Source organism: Candidozyma auris, chromosome 6 (assembly GCF_003013715.1).
Source record: "Candidozyma auris chromosome 6, complete sequence".
In the NCBI taxonomy this organism is placed as follows: domain Eukaryota; kingdom Fungi; phylum Ascomycota; class Pichiomycetes; order Serinales; family Metschnikowiaceae; genus Candidozyma; species Candidozyma auris.
In genome coordinates this window covers 383,163-403,576 of record NC_072817.1, presented here as the reverse complement: position 1 = coordinate 403,576, position 20,414 = coordinate 383,163, and the positions used below count along the sequence as shown (strand labels likewise).

General features: G+C 47.9%; 6 protein-coding genes across 6 annotated transcripts; 3 read left to right on the top strand and 3 right to left on the bottom strand. All coding sequences in view use genetic code 12, as the record gives it.

The window, feature by feature from the left end:
* Positions 1–688: 688 nt before the first annotated feature.
* CJI96_0004864 (bifunctional acetylglutamate kinase/N-acetyl-gamma-glutamyl-phosphate reductase) lies at positions 689–3,274 on the top strand (the record flags this gene model as incomplete). The annotated part of the gene is made up of 1 exon (XM_054702241.1): positions 689–3,274. One exon carries the CDS (start codon positions 689–691, stop codon positions 3,272–3,274), a length of 2,586 nt encoding a protein of 861 aa, XP_054558216.1.
* A 286-nt stretch (positions 3,275–3,560) lies between these two features.
* On the bottom strand, positions 3,561–4,151 carry CJI96_0004863 (uncharacterized protein; the record flags this gene model as incomplete). Its single annotated transcript, XM_054702240.1, has 1 exon — positions 3,561–4,151. The coding sequence occupies one exon, from the start codon at positions 4,149–4,151 to the stop codon at positions 3,561–3,563; it is 591 nt and encodes a 196-aa protein (XP_054558215.1).
* Positions 4,152–5,145: 994 nt separating this feature from the next.
* On the top strand, positions 5,146–6,993 carry CJI96_0004862 (DEAD/DEAH box helicase; the record flags this gene model as incomplete). Its single annotated transcript, XM_054702239.1, has 1 exon — positions 5,146–6,993. The coding sequence occupies one exon, from the start codon at positions 5,146–5,148 to the stop codon at positions 6,991–6,993; it is 1,848 nt and encodes a 615-aa protein (XP_054558214.1).
* A 33-nt stretch (positions 6,994–7,026) lies between these two features.
* CJI96_0004861 (SUN domain-containing protein) lies at positions 7,027–8,634 on the bottom strand (the record flags this gene model as incomplete). The annotated part of the gene is made up of 1 exon (XM_054702238.1): positions 7,027–8,634. One exon carries the CDS (start codon positions 8,632–8,634, stop codon positions 7,027–7,029), a length of 1,608 nt encoding a protein of 535 aa, XP_054558213.1.
* Positions 8,635–9,370: 736 nt separating this feature from the next.
* CJI96_0004860 (cysteine synthase A) lies at positions 9,371–10,477 on the bottom strand (the record flags this gene model as incomplete). Its single annotated transcript, XM_054702237.1, has 1 exon — positions 9,371–10,477. One exon carries the CDS (start codon positions 10,475–10,477, stop codon positions 9,371–9,373), a length of 1,107 nt encoding a protein of 368 aa, XP_054558212.1.
* A 4,152-nt stretch (positions 10,478–14,629) lies between these two features.
* CJI96_0004859 (uncharacterized protein) lies at positions 14,630–15,397 on the top strand (the record flags this gene model as incomplete). The annotated part of the gene is made up of 1 exon (XM_054702236.1): positions 14,630–15,397. One exon carries the CDS (start codon positions 14,630–14,632, stop codon positions 15,395–15,397), a length of 768 nt encoding a protein of 255 aa, XP_054558211.1.
* Positions 15,398–20,414: the final 5,017 nt, after the last annotated feature.

Below are 20,414 nucleotides of genomic sequence, written 5' to 3'. Positions count from 1 at the left end.
GGACGTCTATCTATATCTGCTTTGATACTCCCGCAAGGCTAGGCTAGCCAGCTTCTCAGTAAGATTTCCTATTACAAAATCCCATAATATGAAATTGTTCGAGGCGTAGAAGATTTCCAGCTGTCATACCCCAACATGATGTTGAAAGAGACTTTTGGACGAGAAAAACACTTGCATGAAAGACCAAGCTGGGATGTTCACTATGGTCGCATTCGAAGAAATTCGTTGCAGCAATAAGAGATTCTTCACAAAGGGTCAACCTTCAGAAGCCAATTGAGGGATTTTTTCGTATATCCTTACCATCTCCACCATCCATTTTACACCGGATTTACAATGACGTGGGGTTTTCATATGTCAGCATTCTGTAGCGCTCAGTCCGTTACCAAAATCTGTAATATCCTGCTGAACAGACATATCCGTAATCAAGCACATCAATGGCTTGCAAAAAATCAAAATATGATGGGAGCTGTGACTGAGTCATTTTGCACCCATCACTGTATACAAGTAGAGTTGAGCTGATTTCTCACCGCGGCTAGCGCACAGAGGTTACTTTAATTGGTCAAAGGGCAGGAAAAATTCTATCTATGAGAGGCCTGCAGAAAGCTTTGGGCTCAGGACAGAGTTTATCAAATCTTTTCCTGTTTTTTCTTCTTTCCAACTACATACTACTTTCTTTTTTGCTTTCCCAATGTTGCTTCTTCGGCACCCAGCTGTCTCGAAACGAGCAGCGCACATGGCCAAATCTTGGGCCTTGCTGAGATTGGCCACGTCTCACTACACTTCCTCCACCACCAAACCAATTAGCCACCTTAGACATTTTAGTCAGGGCGTGCCTTCCTCGTCGACCCGGTCGACGGTGATCCAGTTGTTGAACAATATCGGTTCGAAAAGAGAGGTGGAGCAGTATTTGAAGTACTTTACGTCGGTTTCGTCGCAGCAGTTTGCTGTGATCAAAGTGGGAGGTGCCATCATCACTCAGCAGCTTCCCGAGCTAGCACTGTGTTTGGCGTTCTTGTATCATGTTGGTTTATATCCGATTGTTTTGCACGGGACAGGCCCTCAGATCAACGAGCTCTTGGAGTTTGAGGGCGTGGAGCCAGAGTACATTGATGGAATCCGGGTCACTAATCCCAAGACCATGGAGATCGTGAGAAAGTGTTTCTTGGAGCAGAACTTGAGACTTGTCACTGCGTTGGAAGAGATGGGAGTCCACGCTCGTCCCATTACTGCTGGTGTCTTTGGCGCTGACTACTTGGATAAGGAGAAGTACCAGTTGGTGGGTAAGATTGATTCTGTCAATAAGGCCCCCATTGAGGCGGCCATTGACGGCGGTTACTTGCCCATTTTAACTTCTTTGGCGGAAACTCCTTCGGGCCAATTATTGAACGTAAACGCCGACGTGGCTGCGTCGGAATTGGCCAGACAGTTTGAGCCTTTGAAGATCGTTTACTTGAACGAAAAAGGTGGACTTGTCAACGGCCAAACAGGCGAGAAAATCAGTGCCATCAACTTGGATGAGGAATATGACGATTTGATGAAACAACCATGGGTTAAGTATGGTACCAAGTTGAAGCTCAAGGAGATTCACGACTTGTTGGAACATTTGCCTAGATCATCATCGGTTGCCATCATTGACGTCCACGATTTGCAAAAGGAGTTGTTTACCGACTCTGGTGCAGGTACCTTGATCAGAAGAGGTTACAAGTTGATCAACAGAAACTCGTTGAGCGAGTTCTCCAACCCTGATTTATTGCGTCAAGCCCTTTTGAGAGACCCTCTGGTTAAATCCGGCAAGATCTCTGTTGCCTCATACTTGAAACACCTCGAGAACGTTCCTTTCAGATCTTATGGTGATGGTCCTTTGGAAGTGTTGGCCATCGTAACTGAACAGCCTTCTGAAAACGGCGCTGTTATTCCCAAACTTGACAAGTTCTTGTCGTCTAGAACTGGATGGCTTAACAACGTGACTGACAATATTTTCAACGCCATGAGAAAAGATTACAAGTCATTGTACTGGGTGGTAAATGAAAACGACCCCAACTTGGGCTGGTATTTTTCGAAGTCGGAAGGTTCGTTTGCTAAGCATGGCGAAGTTTTATTCTGGTACGGTCTCGACACCAATCAGGCAGCGGAGCTCATCAGACAATTTGATGCCCACAGAACAGGTTCTGTCATTGCTTCTGAAACGGACTCCGTTTTCTCTACGTCAGTCAAGACGCAGAAGAGGTCTTTCCACACGAGCACCAGAAGAAAAGCGCCAAACTCTACAACTAACCCAAACCCCCCAAGAACCCAGGGCACCACTGAAAAGAGAGGAAAAGTGGCCCTCATTGGTGCTAGGGGTTACGTTGGCCAGAACTTGATTTCCCTCATCGATAAGCATCCGCACTTGGACTTGGCTCTAGTTTCTTCGCGTGAATTGAACGGTCAGAAATTAGCCGGCTACAACAAGGCCAACATCGTGTACTCAAACTTGCAAACCGAGGACATTTTGGAGTTGGAGAAGAATAAGGAAATTGATGTTTGGGTCATGGCACTTCCGAACGGCGTGTGTAAGCCTTTCGTTGATGCCTTGGAGTCTGTTGAGGGGTCAACTTCCAAAATCATTGATTTGTCTGCTGATTATCGTTTTGACACCACCGGTGAGTGGGTTTATGGGTTGCCCGAATTGATTGACAGATCTCTTATCGCAAATGCCAGAAAGATCTCCAACCCAGGTTGTTATGCAACAGCCGCTCAGGTTGCTATTTCTCCAATGGTCAAGTACGCCGCTGGCACTCCAACGGTGTTCGGTGTTTCCGGATATTCTGGTGCTGGTACCAAGCCTCTGAAAAAGAACGATGTCGCTTACCTTACGGATAATTTGGTGCCATATTCTTTGACTGACCATATTCATGAAAAAGAAGTCAGCAAACAGCTTGGCCTCGACATTGCTTTTATTCCTCATGTGGCCCTGTGGTTCCAAGGTATCTCTGCTACAGTGTCAATTCCCATCCAGCCCAAGTCCTTGACATCCAGAGACATCAGACAGATCTACCAGGAGCGTTTCCAAGGAGAAAAGCTCATCGAAGTGACCGGTGAGGCCCCTGTTGTGAAGGATATCAGCGGACGCCACGGTGTTGTTGTTGGTGGTTTTGCAGTCAACTCTGCTGAGAACAGAGTGGTGGTTGTTGCTACCATCGACAACTTGCTCAAGGGAGCAGCTACGCAGTGTTTGCAAAACATCAACTTGGCCATGGGTTACGGTGAATACGATGGTATTCCTACAGAATAAACCTTGAAGGCAATCTAAGATAGCAAGAGAAATCCATAGTCCATAGACAGCATTCAACGTTGGAGATTGTAGAAACGTGTGTCATCAGTGTTAAGATATAATAATATTCATGCTTTGGAGCGACACACTAAGCTTCTCGAGCTTTCACGAGTGTTCGGCCGTCCGGTGGATCTTGAAGGTTCGACGACAAAATCCAAGTTTAAGTGATCCAGGTCTCACATGTCATTTGCACTCATGTGCCCCGGTAGCTCAAGCGATGCTCCTATTCTCTTCATCCCTTCTATCATTAATTCTTTCCCCAGGTGGGTCTTGTGCTTGGCCCGTTCATCATCTTCTCCCGCAACCGCTGGCCCGCAGCAGTGCTTCTAGCCGTCGACGCCCCTGTCGACGTGCTCCTTCCTGGAGTACTGGGGCTTCCCAGGCTACCCGCGGACGCTCTCAGTCTTTGATACATATCCTGCAACTTTGAGTTTGATCTCCTCGTGTAGGCTGGCCTATCTTCCGCTGGTGGTGTTGATGCTGACTGCTGCAGCCACTGGCCTCCCAGGTTTGGACGGCTTTCAGAACGCACTTCCTGAGGGCTGTAGTTGCTGTTGTAGCTGGCTCTCACCGGCTGGTACTCCAGCTGCAGGTAATCCGGCTGGCCGTAGCGCAGTTGTTGGGAAGCAGCACTTGTGGAGTTCCTGACTCCGAGCCATTCAGGGTATCCTTGATTCTGCGAGTCAAAGAATTTAACGAAAGCATTATGAATGAGAGTGTCGTCTTCTGTAGAGCCATCCTTCTCCACATGCAGCGTGATGGACATGTTGGAGAACTTGGAATTAATCTTGGAGATGAGCGACTTGCCTGGAGCGGCATTGGGCTGGTACTGGCTCATGGTGATGTGGTATAGTGGTTCTTTGCTTGAGGAATGTGGTCAAATTGATATCGGTGACAGGTGTGTGCAGGAATGGCACATACTTTTCAATGGAAAAGCCAGAAAGTGGAAGATATCATCGGGAAAGCTTATTCGAAGATCTCTTTCAATAGTATAAAGAATATGTCCAGCTGAATACGTGGAAGTCTTGAATCTGTCCTCTGCCAGGTAGGCATATTCCAGAGGAGAAGCACTGAGACGAAGATTACAGTGAACAATAGGCAGCTGATATAACTGCAAGTAATTTGTCTCTTTTAAACGTAGGGTTCTCTTAAAAAAAAACTATTGATGATGCCTATGAAGTTTATATTAGAGATTCTACTACGAACAGTGAATGTTTTTATTATGCGAACATTTCGCAGCCATTTCCCCATACCAGGCAGCTACTGTGAACAGTGCAGACGTAGAACACACATGGTAGAAGTTGCGAGTCTTACATTAATCAAGACGACTTTATCATCACCAAATATTTGGACAAACGCAGCCATCAGATCATGGGGACATTTCTCGACTTTTCACCTCACTGAACACTACAAGTCTTCACAGTGAGTAGGGTTACACTTGAACAATGATCTTGGAGAAGTGCAAAATAGAATTCAGCTAATATCCATAAGATGTCATGGATAACTAATTATCTAGCGGTCAATCAACGTGACTTCGAGGTTTTGTTCATTAAATGATCTATGGACTGTCTCGTTTGGTCTAATACTACTTAGTGCACACTCCAACTAAACAAGAAAATACCACCCACGGAGAAAAGACAGCAACCGGGCCATTAGTTTCTCTGCAATTGATTCAATCAGGCCTCTGTATTCTCCCATCACCATATCATATAGTCTGTCTATTAGAATGCCTCTCTATCTAACTACATCTGGGAGTGTGTACATCATCGAAGCTCATCGTGGAGCTATTGAAAAAAAGGTGGGCGTACTTTCATAGACTTTTCAGCAAACTGATGCTTTTTTCTTGTATCCCTTTGAAAGCATCTATACGAGCATTGCCGCCGGCAATATCTATACGATGTTTTGCCTCGGCTTTGGCGGCTCCTACCCGCTATAAAGACCTCAAGCAGATATACAAGTCTCCAGAGCTCTTACAATACAACGATAAGGAGATCACCGTGGAGCAGCTTGGTGGGATTCACGCCTTTGATCCCAAGATCTCTGGTGCTTTCAAAAAGCTTGGTTATGAACTGCTCACGCCCGTCCAAGCTCGCTCCATCGTGCCCATGATGGTAGAGGAGAATGGTGTGGTTTGCAGAGCTAAGACTGGCACTGGTAAGACAATGGCGTTCGTGATACCTACGGTCCAAAACGCCTTGGACTATTATTTCGAGACAAAAAGAGGCTATGGTAAAGTCCATTCCTTGATCATCGCTCCTACTAGAGATTTGGCGTTGCAAATCAAGGACGAGTACGAGAAACTCTTGCTGAAGGACAGGGCCTTGTCAAAAATCAGAGTGAGGCTTTGTATCGGTGGCAAGTCGGACTCGTTCACATATGCGCCATCTATTATGGTGGCCACTCCAGGACGTTTAGAGGCCAACTTGAGAAACCCTCGTTTCTCGGCCCTTTTCTCTGATTTGAAGTATAGAGTATATGACGAAGCAGACAGATTGTTGGATCAAGGTTTCGAAGAAAGCTTAATTAATATCGACACCATGCTTAGAGAGGCCCGGGTGAAGGCGCTCAATCCTACCACAAAAATGAGGTCTGTGCTCTTCAGTGCTACTGTTGATAAGAGAGTCGACGAGTTTGCCAGGAACACAATGGGAGACGACTACCGCTACATTAATTGCGTGCCTGAGGATGAGCCTGAGGCCCACGAAAACATTCACCAAACATTGGTCAAAACGAAGAACTCTTACGAATCCCATGTGGCTGCGTTCACCGACATTTTCCGCAACTTGGCTACCAAGCCCAACTACAAGGCCATTATGTTCGTTCCTACTGTCAGCGGCACTGACTATTTGTACGGGATCTTGCGTGGTGGCGCAAATGCTGGTCTTATAGACAGAGACACCATGAGATCGAGCAGAACATCCATTCTCAAGCTTCACGGACAGATCTCCCAGGGAAAGAGAGACAAGGCTACTACAGAATTTAGAACTTGCAAATCTGGTGTTTTGGTCTGTACGGATGTAGCAACTAGAGGTATGGATTTCAAAAACGTCACCGATGTAATCCAGATCTGTCCTAGTTCCGAAGTTGCTGATTATGTCCACAAGGTCGGCAGAACAGCCAGAGCTGGTACATCTGGTAATGCCACCCTCTATTTGTCCAAGTCTGAACTACCTTACGTTCGCTATTTGCAGAAAGAGAGAGGTATCAAATTCTCGAAAGAGGTGGAATACGAAACCATGTCAGAGGACGCTCCTGAGTTCGAAAAGATCAGAATTTACGAGGATGAGACTGAGGATTACATTCGCAGTTATCTAGGATTTGCTCGTGGTATAATATCGTCTTACCGCTTGAAGATGGAGGATGCCATTGCAAACATCCTGAACTTGTACAGATCCTTGATAAAGGATCCTAACGCTAAGATTGAAATCTCAAGAAAAATGTTCTTGCAAATGGGTCTTAGAGATCCACGTGGCGAGTACTTCAATGTTCCTGGCGGAGTTCCTCGTTTGGGCGGCAAAGACGATCGCAAGGGAGGATTCAAGGGCAACTTCAAGAAGCGAGGCAATAACTTTGGATATCGTCAATCCAATTATCAGTCGTCTGGAAAGTTCACAGACCGTATAGACAAGCGCTACAATGATAGAAACTCTAAAAGGACCTTCGACTCTAGGTTCTATTAGATTGAGACATAGGCTCATGTACATAGTTAATAATTAGGCCATTCTGGAATGGAAACGAGGTTTTCTTGGGGTTACCGGGTAAGTCTTCCTTTTCTTTACCCGTGGCCTTTTTTTCGTATTAACCTGTTCCTCAAGGATAAATTCCCGGGCGATGATGACGTAAGATAGTAAAACGAAAATGAGCAAAGTATCGACAATAACTACCTTTCGCTGAAAGCTTAGATCGGAGGCCAACGCTTGATTTTTGCGTGTCAAATCACCCAACACGTTTCGTAGAGCCTGCTCTTGCTTCTCAAGAAGAGCATTGGATTGGTGATGATTTGTCTCGAAGGCGTTCTGGAGATGATGCACCTGTGCGATGACCGTATGGTTGAATCTCTGCAATAACTTATTGAGTTTAAGAGCGTGACGTTTCTCGAGATTGGCGAAGGCGTCTGAAAGTAGCTTGCTTTGCTCCTCAATGTATAGTAGCGATAACGTAGCGTTCGATTCGAGGAGCGAGAGGCGCTTCACTATGTTCTTGAATATGGACTCTTGTGTTGTTTTGGTCGTAGAGGTCGACTCTATTGGTATAGATGACGTATTTGCCTGGATGTCGCAATAGTCACTGGAGTTATTTATATCCCGTAAGAATTCGTGTAGAGCCAAGTATGGCGAAAGGGCTTTGCAGCCCTCGTCATCGTCAGCATACTCAAAGAGCACATTCACAGAAGTAGCTTCTGGCTGAAGAACCGGCTTCAGCACCTCAGGGCTATCCTTCTTGACTTCCTCCATCATTGTAGTGCCATGAACCCTCACAACAGAAATTGGGCAGTAGAACTCATCGCCATAATGGCTCAAGATCTCAATTTTGAGGTAGCGAGCCCAGATAAGTGGGTTCTCTATATCAAATACCTGAGTGTCTCTAATATTGTGAGCCTCCACCTCCCCCAAGACGTGCCAATTAGTTGAAGGAAATACGTCTGAGACAGAGAAGCGAACTTTGCGAAACATAGAGCTGAAGAGCTCGAAGTTGGCCATCACCACTGAGCTCACAAGGATGTCCTGACAGAGCTCAATTACCACAAACTTGTTTGGAGTGGCACACTTATTCAAAAGGTACGAGTCCTTCACTTCGCTCAAGATCGCTGAGGCCCCCTTTGCATCACTATTTGTCTTCACCACCGTTGCTGCACAGTCACCCGAGGCATAGTTAAACTTATCCTTATACGTTTTGCCCTGGTCCTCGAGCAAATCGACCTCCACATTGTCCAGCGACGCGGACTCGTATTTGTAAGTCTCTAGAGCGTGTCCAACACTGGTACTTAACGATGTAGATGGGGACTCGTGTCTGGACGAATTCGAACGCTCTTCGGCTTCAAGTTGTTTCTGCTTCTTCCACTCTTCAAATGAGAGAAAATGGCAATCGTCAGAGAAATTGCCCACTCCATCTTCCTCAATGTCGATGTCTGGAATGACAAGGGTGGACTGCGAATTGAAGTAGGTGCTCACGACGCTGGAAATCGCAGAAGTCGAAAATGATGTTGACGATGTGGAAATTGATGTGCCCACAGAAATAGACGTCAGAGCTGACGGCTGTAGAACAATCTCTTCAGCATACACTAGCGCTAGTAGTGCCCAATTCCTCCAGTGCCGTATCATGAGATCGTAATGCTGTGCTTTAAGATTTTATAGGTTTCCAGGCTTTGGAGAGAAGATGATCATCAAGTAAAGATTTACAATAAATAGAAATCTGCTTTAGCAACAAATGTGTGATTCCCTCCTTTTGGCTATCTCATTGTGGGAGAAGAATACTAACAGCACCACCAGTGCGGGTCCTGCTGCACGCGAAAACGAAGCGCTGCAGGCCATGCAGAAAGAATCCTCCAGGGTTTCGTTCGGTGCAGGCGCCGTGAAATTCGTGATGGGAAAAGTGGGCTTAACGCAAAAATGGGGTCAGGCATCGGATCAATTAGACCGGTCAAACTCATTCGTGCTAAGCCCTGCTGGGCCCTACGCTGCGCCAGGGTGACATAAGAGAGGGCTTGCCCGAGCAAGGAAAAAAGTCAGACCGCATCGAAGCAGAGGTGCTAGCAACACCCTATTTTCATGCGCCGAAATCACACGATTGTCATTATGCGGAGTGGAAGGGCACGTTTCCGCAGTAGTGCGCGTAACAAGGTGGATACGATGCCAACAAAGATGAATAAGAGAGGCCACGCAGGAAACCCTGCGCTGGCAACTGCAGCACCCGAGGTGCCATCACGCACCTTGCATAGGGTGCTCCTTGCAGCACAAGACCGCGCCGCACGCGACGCAAGGAAATGCGTGCTCCATGACGTGAGGAAGGCAGAGCCTGCCAAGCCACCAGGGAAAAATGACGTTTATTAAAGATGGTCTATGGAAGAACAGCGTACTTGTGTAAGTGTTCTGGAATCGCCTCCCAAAGACCCTTGCTTTTGAGCCACTCTTGTGAGAACATCCGGTCTGAGTACTTGTGGCAACTGTCGCACAAGACCGTAACCACATTGGCTCCTTCAGGCAACGTCTGGGCCACTTCCATGGCCGCAACTACATTGAGTGCAGACGTGCCGCCAACATAGATCCCTTCTTCGTCAAGCAATCTGTAGAGCATGGCGATGGATTTTTCATCAGAGATCTGAATCGCCTCGTCCAAAAGGTCGATTTCCGGTTTTAAGTTGTCGGTGACACGACCCTGGCCAATGCCCTCAGTGAACGAAGACCCTCCTCTCACAATCTCCTTGCCGTTGCTACGGATGTACGAGTACAAAACCGATCCCGGAGGGTCGGCCAATACACACTTGACTTTGTCGCTCATCAGCTTGAGGTAGCGAGTCACACCTGCAAATGTGCCTCCAGTGCCCGTGGAACACGTCCATGCATCGACTTTCCCATCCAATTGAGCCCAGATCTCGGGCCCCGTGCCTTCGATGTGGGCTTGCCTGTTGGCAATATTGTCGAACTGGTTGGTCCATACCGCGTTCTCAAGGCTCTCTGCGTGTCTTTTGGCCTGGTGGTTGTAGTTCTGAGGGTTGTCGTACGCCACAGCAGGCACAGGGTACACTTCAGCACCCAAAAGACGCAAGGTCTCAATCTTACTCTTCGACTGGGTGTTGGGCATGTATATCACACACTTGTACCCTCTCAGACGACACACATGAGCTAAGCCAATCCCAGTGTTTCCAGCGGTTCCTTCGACGATGGTTCCGCCAGGTTTAATCAAACCCTTGGCTTCAGCATCGTCCAAGATGAACCTTGCAGCACGGTCCTTGATGGACCCGCCAGGGTTCATGAATTCTGCCTTGCCGTAGATATTCCTACCTACCGAGTCAGAAATCCGGGGTAAGCGAATCAAGGGCGTGTTTCCGATCGCCTCGGAAAAGCCATTGGCGACAAGGGGAACAAAAGGCGCCTTGAACGGCTCCGGGTTGGTGGTGATCCGAAGGGTCCTCACGAAGCAAAGTCCACTTCTGACGGTTTTCATTGCTGGTAGGTTGCTGAAGAAGAGAGATTTGCAAGGTAATTGATCGCGTAAGGTCACATGACGGCTATCACGTGGCGCCATATTCAATAAAAGGGCCGAAGGGACCCGACGAACAAAAACCACCAAGGAGCAGAATGTCAATAAATTCCAATCAACATCCGTAATTAAATGGTACTGAATTATGCGTTTCCTATTCGAGGACCCGGGCACGGGGCGCTTTGTGCATAGTTGGCTGCGAAAACCAGGCAGGCTTCAGCGTCAGCAGAAAACCCCCAAGAATTCTGTAGAAGCAGGCCTCCAGGACCCAGTCTCCTCCAACCGTATCCGCTATGCAACCGAGAATTGGGCGACAGGTAACCGACGCTGAGAGTTCAGGGAAGGACGGTTTTGGTGCAGGACACCCATCTACTATAGTAACCACCCGAGTCAGTTGACACGAGGCACTTCACCCAATTGAGCAAAATCAGCGCCTCCATCGTGGTCCCAGACCCACCACCAGAAAGGGAAACTTCTATTTCCTTGTCTACGGAGAAATTCTCCTCCAACCTAGAATCGGGAGCGGAGGTGCAGCAGCCACGCAAGCTTTGCAGCACACGCCGCTCTCTCAAGGCCTGTTTCAGGTCTCTTTCGAGAACCAGGCAGCTCGTGTGTGTGCGGCACCGTGAAAGCTCAAGTGATTGGAAGGGGCCCTTTTTTGTGAGTGCTATGTTGGCCGGGGGTATCGGATAAACTGCCACAGAAAAAGAGGACGTATGCTGCTGATGTGAATTAGCCGCCGAGCGCGATGAAGAGGAGAAAAAGGAGAGGGTTACGGCGGCATCACCCTAGAAGCAAGAGGCAACTGGAGGGTTCTGTATTTTTTTTTTAAAATGGTATGGATTTTGGATGGCTGCTGGAGTAGCAATTCAAGTGGCTATTTCGGACTCCTGCCGGCCTGCAGGGAGCAAGGGCCATCTTCAGAAAACAATGTGTTTCTCCAGAGGCACAAATACAGGTGGTGTTGTTTGAAATTAGGTTTGTTAAAGAAGTTGCCTTGCTCGTTTCCCCATGCTTTAAAAAGTCATTTTATTTTTTTATTCTTTTATAGTTTTTTTTTTTTCTTATGTTTTCTCTGTGTCACCACCAAGTCTCTTCTCGCTTACCAGCTATGCGGTGCAGTGCAAGGCAGATCACAAGACAAAGAATTTTAAAGAGGCTCTCTCAAGCAGGAGGCTCGGGAATGGGTACCGAGGTTAGACTCCCTTCGGAAGCCGTGCACTAATTCCGGGTTAGAATCGCTAGCAGTCTCCATAGGTGAAATTCGAGCTGACAGCATGAAGCCTTTCCTTTGCCTTTCCTCCTCTTCCATTTTGCGCTCGGTTCCCACGCATGCCCTAACGCGAACCTCTTTCACGCATGCAGCCACCTCTGATTTCACCTACCCGCTTTTTACCCAAAAAAAATTCCAAGAGAAATCGTAGATGGTACCATGCTTGTTGGAGGAACGGCGTAGGCGAGAGAAAGCTTTCCAGAACTCTACATTTAAGGAGTTGGCCGGTGCCTAACCTAGCCTCAACTCACGGTTGGCCGTAACCATCTGCCGACGATGTACTTCGCTTAAACACAAAAAAAAAAAAGGCCCATGCCGTAAACGTTGATGGGAAATCCACGGCCGCTTCTGCGGCTTGGTGAAATTGACGGTGAAATAGCAAGCTCAGCTGTAGAAAAATAGCTTCTACAGATTTTCCAGCACCCAATCTTTCATTCCCTCCCCCCGCTTCGAAACGAACTTGTTTTGCGCAATTACGAAGTTAACATGGTGAGTTTCACCGCCTTTGTCACTCACCTGAGTCCCATGCACATGTATGGACCGCGGAGCCGGGAGGGTTAGTTCCCGACCCCTAGGAGTTTACGGCTGGAGATATGGTGGTACTGCTGGCCAAGCTTCCACAGACCGAGGACCCATTTATCGTCGTGGGCGTTCCCAGGTAGGTCCAGTGATTGATGAAAAAGAGTTGTTTCAATGTCTAATTTCTTATTGTTCTCGCTAGACTAGCTGTGATTTCCATGTGCGCTCTCAACATTGTTCACTAGCCACTACTCTCTTCTCTCACTCACTACTCTCTATCTCTGAGGGAAGCTCTTGCACAACTTCCAACGAGGGCGTCGAATTGCGCTCTTGTTGCTCGAGGAATTCTGACAAAACGCCGCTTCCCATTTGCTTGTGTTCTCGCGTGGTGTCGCCCTTTATGCTGGAAACAGTGCCAAACCCGACGAGCAACATGGTACATAGCATTAGACAAGAAAGGTCCCGCGTCTCACGATAGGAAGCGATACATTGGAAGGTTTTGTTCTTTGGGATCTCACTGCGTCCTGCTAACTTCCACCCACATTGCCTTTGTGGATGGTGTCTTTCTACCAAATGGGGATACCAATCAAAGTAGCGCTCATGGCCACCCCACCAACACAACCTACTAGGACGGACACAAGGCCTAAAGGATCATTAAAAACGAGGAGCTTGCGATTCCGCTTTCTCGGACTTATTCCTCGTTTCGACTAGAAACAGCCGCACTTCCACCAACACCCGCTTTGGGCGTGAGACACCTCCCTGAGAGAGAAAAAATTCTGCCCTTACAAAAACCCTGAGACCCTTGCAAACCGCCTAGCGCCACCTGGCAACAGCGGCCAGCCGTGGCTGACAACGGTGACGTAAGTATGTTCAGAATAATATTTGGCATCAGCTCACCTTGACTACGCAACCGTTCTGTAATAAACAGCCCCAGAGGACCAAAGTGAGGTGAGAGCGAGAGGCACTGCGCGGCTAAAGGGGAAACGGGGGAAATAATAAATCCCAGCAACAGAGGGTTGTGGTGAATGTTTCGGCGATAACGAGGAGGGAACCAGCAACAGTGGGGAGAGGCTGAAGGGGATCGCAAGAAAGCACAGAGAGAAAGAGAGAGAGATAGAAGGAGGGTGGGAACAGTGAGATAGGGCGATCGCCGGCTTGGCTGCAGGAGGGACGAAGGAAGGAGGAGACTGGGGGCAGGATTTTTGACATGTACTTAAGGAAGCAAGTAAAGAAGAAACTGAGGAGAGGGCCGGGAAAAGAACATGCGAGCCCGCCAGAGGTGCAGACACGTAACTTCGAAACAGAATGGACGGGTATGCGCCCTGCACATAAGGGGGGTTGTTTGGCGCCGCTGGCCTCCTTGACAATAGCAAACAACAATCGCACGCGCCATGCAGTTGTGTGCATCCTGGCATTGATGCACCATGCACCGCAACGCACCACCACGCGCGCGCCGCACACGCACACCCACATACTATACCAGTCTCACCCTTCACGCTTGGCGGGTCCTCAGTCAAAAGAAACTCTTCCTCACTGCAAGGAAGGTAAAATCCTCGTCCCACGCCGCTTAACCATATATAGCTGGTCGAATCTCCCACACTATCTTTCAGGGCCACCCTCTGCCTCCTCGCATTTCGTTTCTTTTGTCTTGTTGCCTTGAGCATCGCTCCACGCCCCACGCTCCTGTGTCCTTGTCATTTGCGGTACCTGTGGTGCAACCTTCCAGATAATAAAAGAACGTACATCCGGTTCAAATAGCCAGGATTCCCCAGATTCCAGAAATAAAATAAAAAAAAAAAAAAAAAAAAAGTTTAAAATCAATTCACCCTTTTCTTTCCTCAGTTTTCAAAGAAAGTTGGGTGTTGCAAACTCGTTCTGGAAGTCAATTTCCAAATCACCACCACATCTTCCTACCTCTCAAGTGCCAGCCAGCTTACGAGTGCCCGTCTGCTTGTCAGCTCCTTCTGTTCCAGCGAGTGCCCTTTATTTTCGCAGTGCGTCGCTACTACTTAAACCCTGGATCGGGCCCTGTTACCAGTTCCAGTGGGCACTATTTAAACCCACCTCCCAGTTGACAACCACCACTATACAGTGAAGTGCAATACTACTTCCACGTCTCCAGAAGTGACAATCCCACAATCGCTACCTCCCCTTCTGTTAGGTCACTTTTTGCACTCTTTTTTTTTGTTTTTATTTTTTAAACCTGTTTCACCCTTGTTTTTTTTGCCTGGTTCCATCTCCTTCGTCTGGCATCTGTTAGTGCATCTTCCCCAGCCCACACAGAACCCTTCTGCTCCTTTGCCACATTGACGGATAAAAAACATATGTTTGTGACAAGACTCAACCAGGGCCCCAGGCTACCGCTGTTCTCGGAGCTCATGTCGTCGATCGGGCCTGATTTGGAGCCCCATCTCCACTATCACCAGAGTCTTCTGCACCAGCACCAGCATCGTTTCCACCAGCCGACCCAGTATTTCCAGCTGACGCTACCGCTGGCGCTATCTTCGCTGCTGCAACCGCACCAACAACAACAACAACATCAACATCATCAACAACAACTACAACATCATCACCAGCAATACTCCATGCCCCAGCGACCTCTGAGTGTGCCCAGCCAACCACTCCCCTCCCTTCATGATGGCCAAGTGCTGCCCACATCGCCGTTGAACGACCACTCGATGCAACAACGTCCCGACATCGCCCCTCTACCTCCTCAGCAGGTGCCTTATCAGAACATTGCTTCGCAGCCAATGTACCTAGGGGACTCGTCGGTGGAGTCGAGCCTGGCCACGGCCACGCCGGCGTCGACGTCAGCGTCGACGTCCAACCTGGGAAGTTCCATGAGCTCTGTGAGTTCTGTGTGCTCGTACTCGTCCACAGAGCCTCGGCTCAGCAAGCGCAAGCACGCTTGCAAAACGTGTGGCCGTCTGTTCACTACACTGGGCCACTTGGCTCGTCATTTCCGGACCCACACGGGAGAGAGAAAACACGTTTGTCCGTGGGCCGACTGTGGTGCCCGGTTTGCCCGCCAGGATAATTGCATGCAACACTACAAGACTCATCTCAACGGGAAGAATCGTCGAAGCCGCTGAATAAATAAAGCAGAAAAAAAAATCAAATTACTTCCCATGGTCCTAGCAAAAATTAAATGGAGGTTACCAAGGGCTGTGCCCATATAGCATGAAGATACGATATGACGAAGAGAGAAATAGACGAAACAAAATTGTAGAGCCACAGAGAGACAGAGGGCTGCCAACAAGGCAAAACCCAAAATTGTACCTCGGCACGGCAAGTGGTACCGTGATGCACATCGTCAACCTTAATTATACTCCTAGAGGGGTCCGCAAGGCTGGAGAATCCACCCACAAAGGAAATCGACGCTCAAGTAGGCGCCCAGCTTGCAACTACAGCTACTTCACAGCAAGCATTGAGGTTCCGCTTCGTCGCTGGTGCTAAGGTCGAAGGTTGATAGTGCACCACAGCTACCCATCCAACACCTCTGCAAGGCGGCTCGATCCAACTAGGTTTTGGCGGTGAGGGATTTTTCTCGTCTACCAGTAGTCTAATCTTATTGGGTAGAAGAGACCACCGGATAATATAATAGGCAATTTTGGAGACCGTTTTGGATCGAGTAGACTTCGAAAGAGATGCTGCTAGAGGAAAATTGCATTCTTTTTCTATTTTTTTTTATTATTATTGTACTTTCGTCTCCGGCACCGCCTCACATTGCCACGATTGAAGCTGAGGGCTTTCTATTTTCTTGCAAATTTTTACTTAGTCAATATTAACACATCCAGCACCGAGCACAGCGGGTATTGAAGCACGGTCCACGGATTGTGTTCGTAGCCCACGACTAATTGAGAGCCGTGCGGTAAAGGGGAACCTAGTTGATACCGGCCCCGGAAGAAAAAAAAAATAACATGTCAAGATGCAAGAGGCTTTTGTCAGATAGCAGTACCTAGTGTAGTGTTTAGCGAGATATCACCTTCGCAGCCTACTGAGGGCGCCAGCGCCAGGGTTCACATGAACCTACAGGAGGCCTTAATACAAACCTTAAACCTTAATACCAGAAAGCCAGTGTCCAAAGTCTGAGTGCCCCCACAGGACCCCCGAAATCCGAAGGACCCCCAACCCACTTGCCGGTCGATGGCCCTGACTCACGGCGGCTAATCACAGGGAAGCTGCCAGGGCCCAGGACGTCAGTGGGAGCGCAGATAAAAAAAAAGGAGCAAAAAGAAAAAAACAATGTGGAACGGGCAATGGAAGTGATCCACAAAACATGGCAAAAAAAAATCGAAATCAGTTGCAATACTCCCTCTGCTTTCATCTATCTAGCGTCCCACTGAGCCTCTGCCTCTGCCTCAGTCTCTGCCTTAGCGGCGCGAGATCTATCTCCCATCACCCTAGCGCTTCTAACCGCACTGGACCCTGGCGAGACACAAAGACGAAAACAAAGGCGCCAGCGCTGCTAACCGCAAAGCCTACGTACATTGTAAGTGACCAGCAAATGCAATGATCTAAAGAAATATCCTAAAAGTGGCAGAACACGGTAAATCGCTAGGTAAGGCGGCGGTGGTAGGGCGGTGGTGCCGCCGCGGGCTCAGGCCTCCGCAGGGAGACCCGGGACCCTTTGCGCAAGGGCTGGCGGCGGCAAACAGGGCAGGCAAGTGGCACAAACGCTGGCATGAGCAAGCCCAAGGGTGTCAAAGGCTGCGAATCGGCAATTACGAAAAAGAAGAGGGAAGAAGGGAGAGAGAAATAAAAAGGAGTCGAAAGAGACTTGTAGAGAAGGAAGACGAAATCGAGCAAATTGAAATAAAGGAAAAAAAGTTAGAAGAAGCGCTACTTGTTGGCAGACGGTTTCATATCAGTTGCCGGCGCCGAAGGGGCCACACCCGCGCTGCCTGCCGCCTGGTGGCTCCCCTGCCGCCATTGTGCCCTGGGGCCACTCGCAACCAGTGCCTCGAGGCGTGGGTGCAAATAGGCACCTGCGGCCCTGCCCAAACGGTCTTCCCGACAGCGCTCAGTGGTGGAACCACTATCGATGTAGCGTTGTAGTGTTGATGCCAAAGTTTGGCAATGACTGAGCTCCATCTTGGTTATGGTTCTGGTAATAGATAGTAACGGTGATAGTTGTGACGCCAGTATTGGCACTGGCCGTGGCCCAGTGCAGGGCTCCAGCGAACAATGGCTCTGCCGGTTGTGAGCGTTAGACAGCCTACCTGTGGCCTCTTCCCAGGGTCTACTATTGACGGAGGGCAGCAGAGATTTTCGAAGTTCTAGCAAGATTCGCATGATTCGCATGATTGGCGCTGGCTTGTACTGGACTCAATTGTGTGCTGTGGCTTCCGCCGTTTAGGATAGAAATCGGCGGCCTTCGCTGTGTAGGCGGGTTCCGGGATTTGCACTTGTTATCATTGTTCGGCAAGAGTTCGTCAACAGAGCTGGCACAAGCACCGCAGGTGAAATTCTCCTGGGCTGTGGGGCCAAGTTTTCTTCTGGTTTTTGCAAGTCTGGTGATGCTGTGACCTTGAGGGAACAGTGAAGTTACAAGTTGAGGGACAAGTTCCGAGACAAGTTGAGGGGACTGTTGAACGGTGGGCTGTAATGTTTTGACTTTAATTTTTTGATCCTATTTTTACTTTTCCTTTCGGTCTTTGTTATACTGTACCCCGGCAAAACCGGTGACTATTTGTGTGGGGTTTCGCTGAGGTCATGTAGAGACAAATTATTATTTGGCTCGCTGTATACTCCACAGCGCTCTTAAGGACCATGTGAGAGACACCATCACCAATGCGGAAAGAGTGACGACAATTTTTGGGCTGGGATATTGGCGTCGACTTTCCGAAGCTGCTTGGATAATTGCCAGGGAGGTGGCTGAAGATTCAAGGTGGCTTTTTCTCTTCACGTTTAGACGACTCAGTGGCGTTGCACGGAGAAATCGGCCATTCAGTGAATGCCCCGATCGCCAAATAAATGGGTAGAGGATTTTGGGCAGTAGGGGAATTTGGGCAGTGGGGAATGCCCAAGGCGTTAAGCAGTGTAGAGCCATAATATGAAATTTAGGAGTGGATCATGTAAAAGCTAAAAAAGAGAGGGACGATAGGTACCCTGTTTAGAAGAAGACAAAGACCAAAAATTCAGCAGTCTGTGATGTAGAAAAATTCACGCTTTGTAATGTGTAGAATGATTGTATGGGTTGCTCACTCGATGAAGCTGCCAGGTAAATTGCGTACCACAATAAAGTAGATGTTTCTACACTAACAACCGAACGGGTTGGGTCAAAAAAGCATCACAGAGCGATAGCTTTTGCCTGGCTATTTCTGGAGCTTTTCAGGAGATTCTTCACGGGTAGCTATTAAAAGGAGAACGACCACTGATACTATTAAATTGGAGTAGAGCAACACCATGACGTCAAGTGCCCAAAAGCTAATGCAATTAAGTCGAACTGAGCTTGTATACGTGAAATAGTTTTGACTGCTTGACCAAAGGATTAAAGCTCTGGAGTGGAACAAAACTTACCACATATTCCACAATAACCGCTTCAGTGGCCATGTAGACATAGTGAGTGTTTGTTCGCAACCTAGGATCAAGACCAACAAAAACAACAGATAAGTGCTTTAGATAACAAGGAGAGCAAGTTCTAAAGTATAAATCAAAACACAGGCAACAGAAAGAGTCGAAAGGAAGATGACCTTGAACTCAGAGCACGTACAGAATGATTGAACAAAGATATCTTAAACGATTATCATCACCCGGTGAAGTGCTCGGGCCATCCTAAAAGGGATTTCCTTGAATGACGCACTTTGAACTCTGGTGATAAAGTGACCTCGGTTACGCCAAAATGACAAACATCAACTGCTAGCAATGCACATCTAGGGTGCCCAAAACAAAGCAAAAAAGGTCCATGTAATTCTGGAAGTGCAACTATAAAAGACTGTGTGAGATCTCCAAGTACGATAGAGTCAGCATTAAATAACTCCGTCTGTATCTCTCCTAAAACGCCAGCTGATAACCCCACTTTGTAAGTGGAAAATAGTCTTTCCACCCATGTCAGTTTAGAGCCACGCTTTTATAGACGATTAGTCAATTGGCCTAGCGTTAGTCTACATAATACCACTATCTGAGCGAAATCAGCTAATGGCCTTAAACACAGCCGATGGCTCCAACTTGCACCACATGGCATCTTTTTTGCAGCCAATTGCGTTGAACCACCGCAACTACCACCATTTGCTACAGCGCAAAAACCAATGATCAAAGCCAAACAGAAGGTGATGATCCCAAACGCAAAAAGGTTATTGGGAAGAGTCTTTTCAATGGCCTTCTAAGTGTCACAGAGCCAAAAGTGGGTGTGAACGTGGCTATGAGAATTCGCCAGTGTGAAGATTATTGGATCGCAGTCTCGAGTTCCAAGAAAATTACGGGCTTTGTTGACAGATCAAGGTGCTGTTTTGTGTTGTGCTAGCAGTGTTAATGTATTAGGTTTTCTTATTGCTCATGCAAAATTCCGTTGGCCCATAGTTCTCGACGGAATTTAGCCTCGCGGCTGAAACACTTATAACGAGATCCCCCAACTCACAGCCAACGTACTGGAACGAGATTGTAGAATGCCACAACGCTTGTCAAACCCAAGAAGTAGAGAATATCCATGCTAGATCCATCAATCTTCTCTTTCTTTGTTGCTCAAGGCTGATGGGTGCAAAAAAAAGAAACAAATGCGTAATGCGCTCTCGAACGGTTTTTTTGCGCTTTCTGGGTGCAAAATACCTAGCGCCAGAGAAGTTCCCATTATTCCCACGGAACAAAAGGAACAAAAGCCCAATACGAGATGCTTGCTTCTTCGTCTAGGCCCGTTATCGTACACCAGTCTCGTTCTCGTTCATCTTGCCTGTTGCATGGACATGTGCACCTGCTTCCCTCGCTTAGCGTTCTCTCGCTTTGTTGGAGGCATCGGAACGGAATTTTTTTCACGCCTACGTCTCTTATTAATTCTCTTTGTGAGAAGTCACCCACCTCTTATATAAGACTGCTGCCGGCCAGACATCTTTTCAATTCATAACCCAATAATTCTCTAGTTGCTAGCTTCTAGCTTATCTGATCATCTGCATT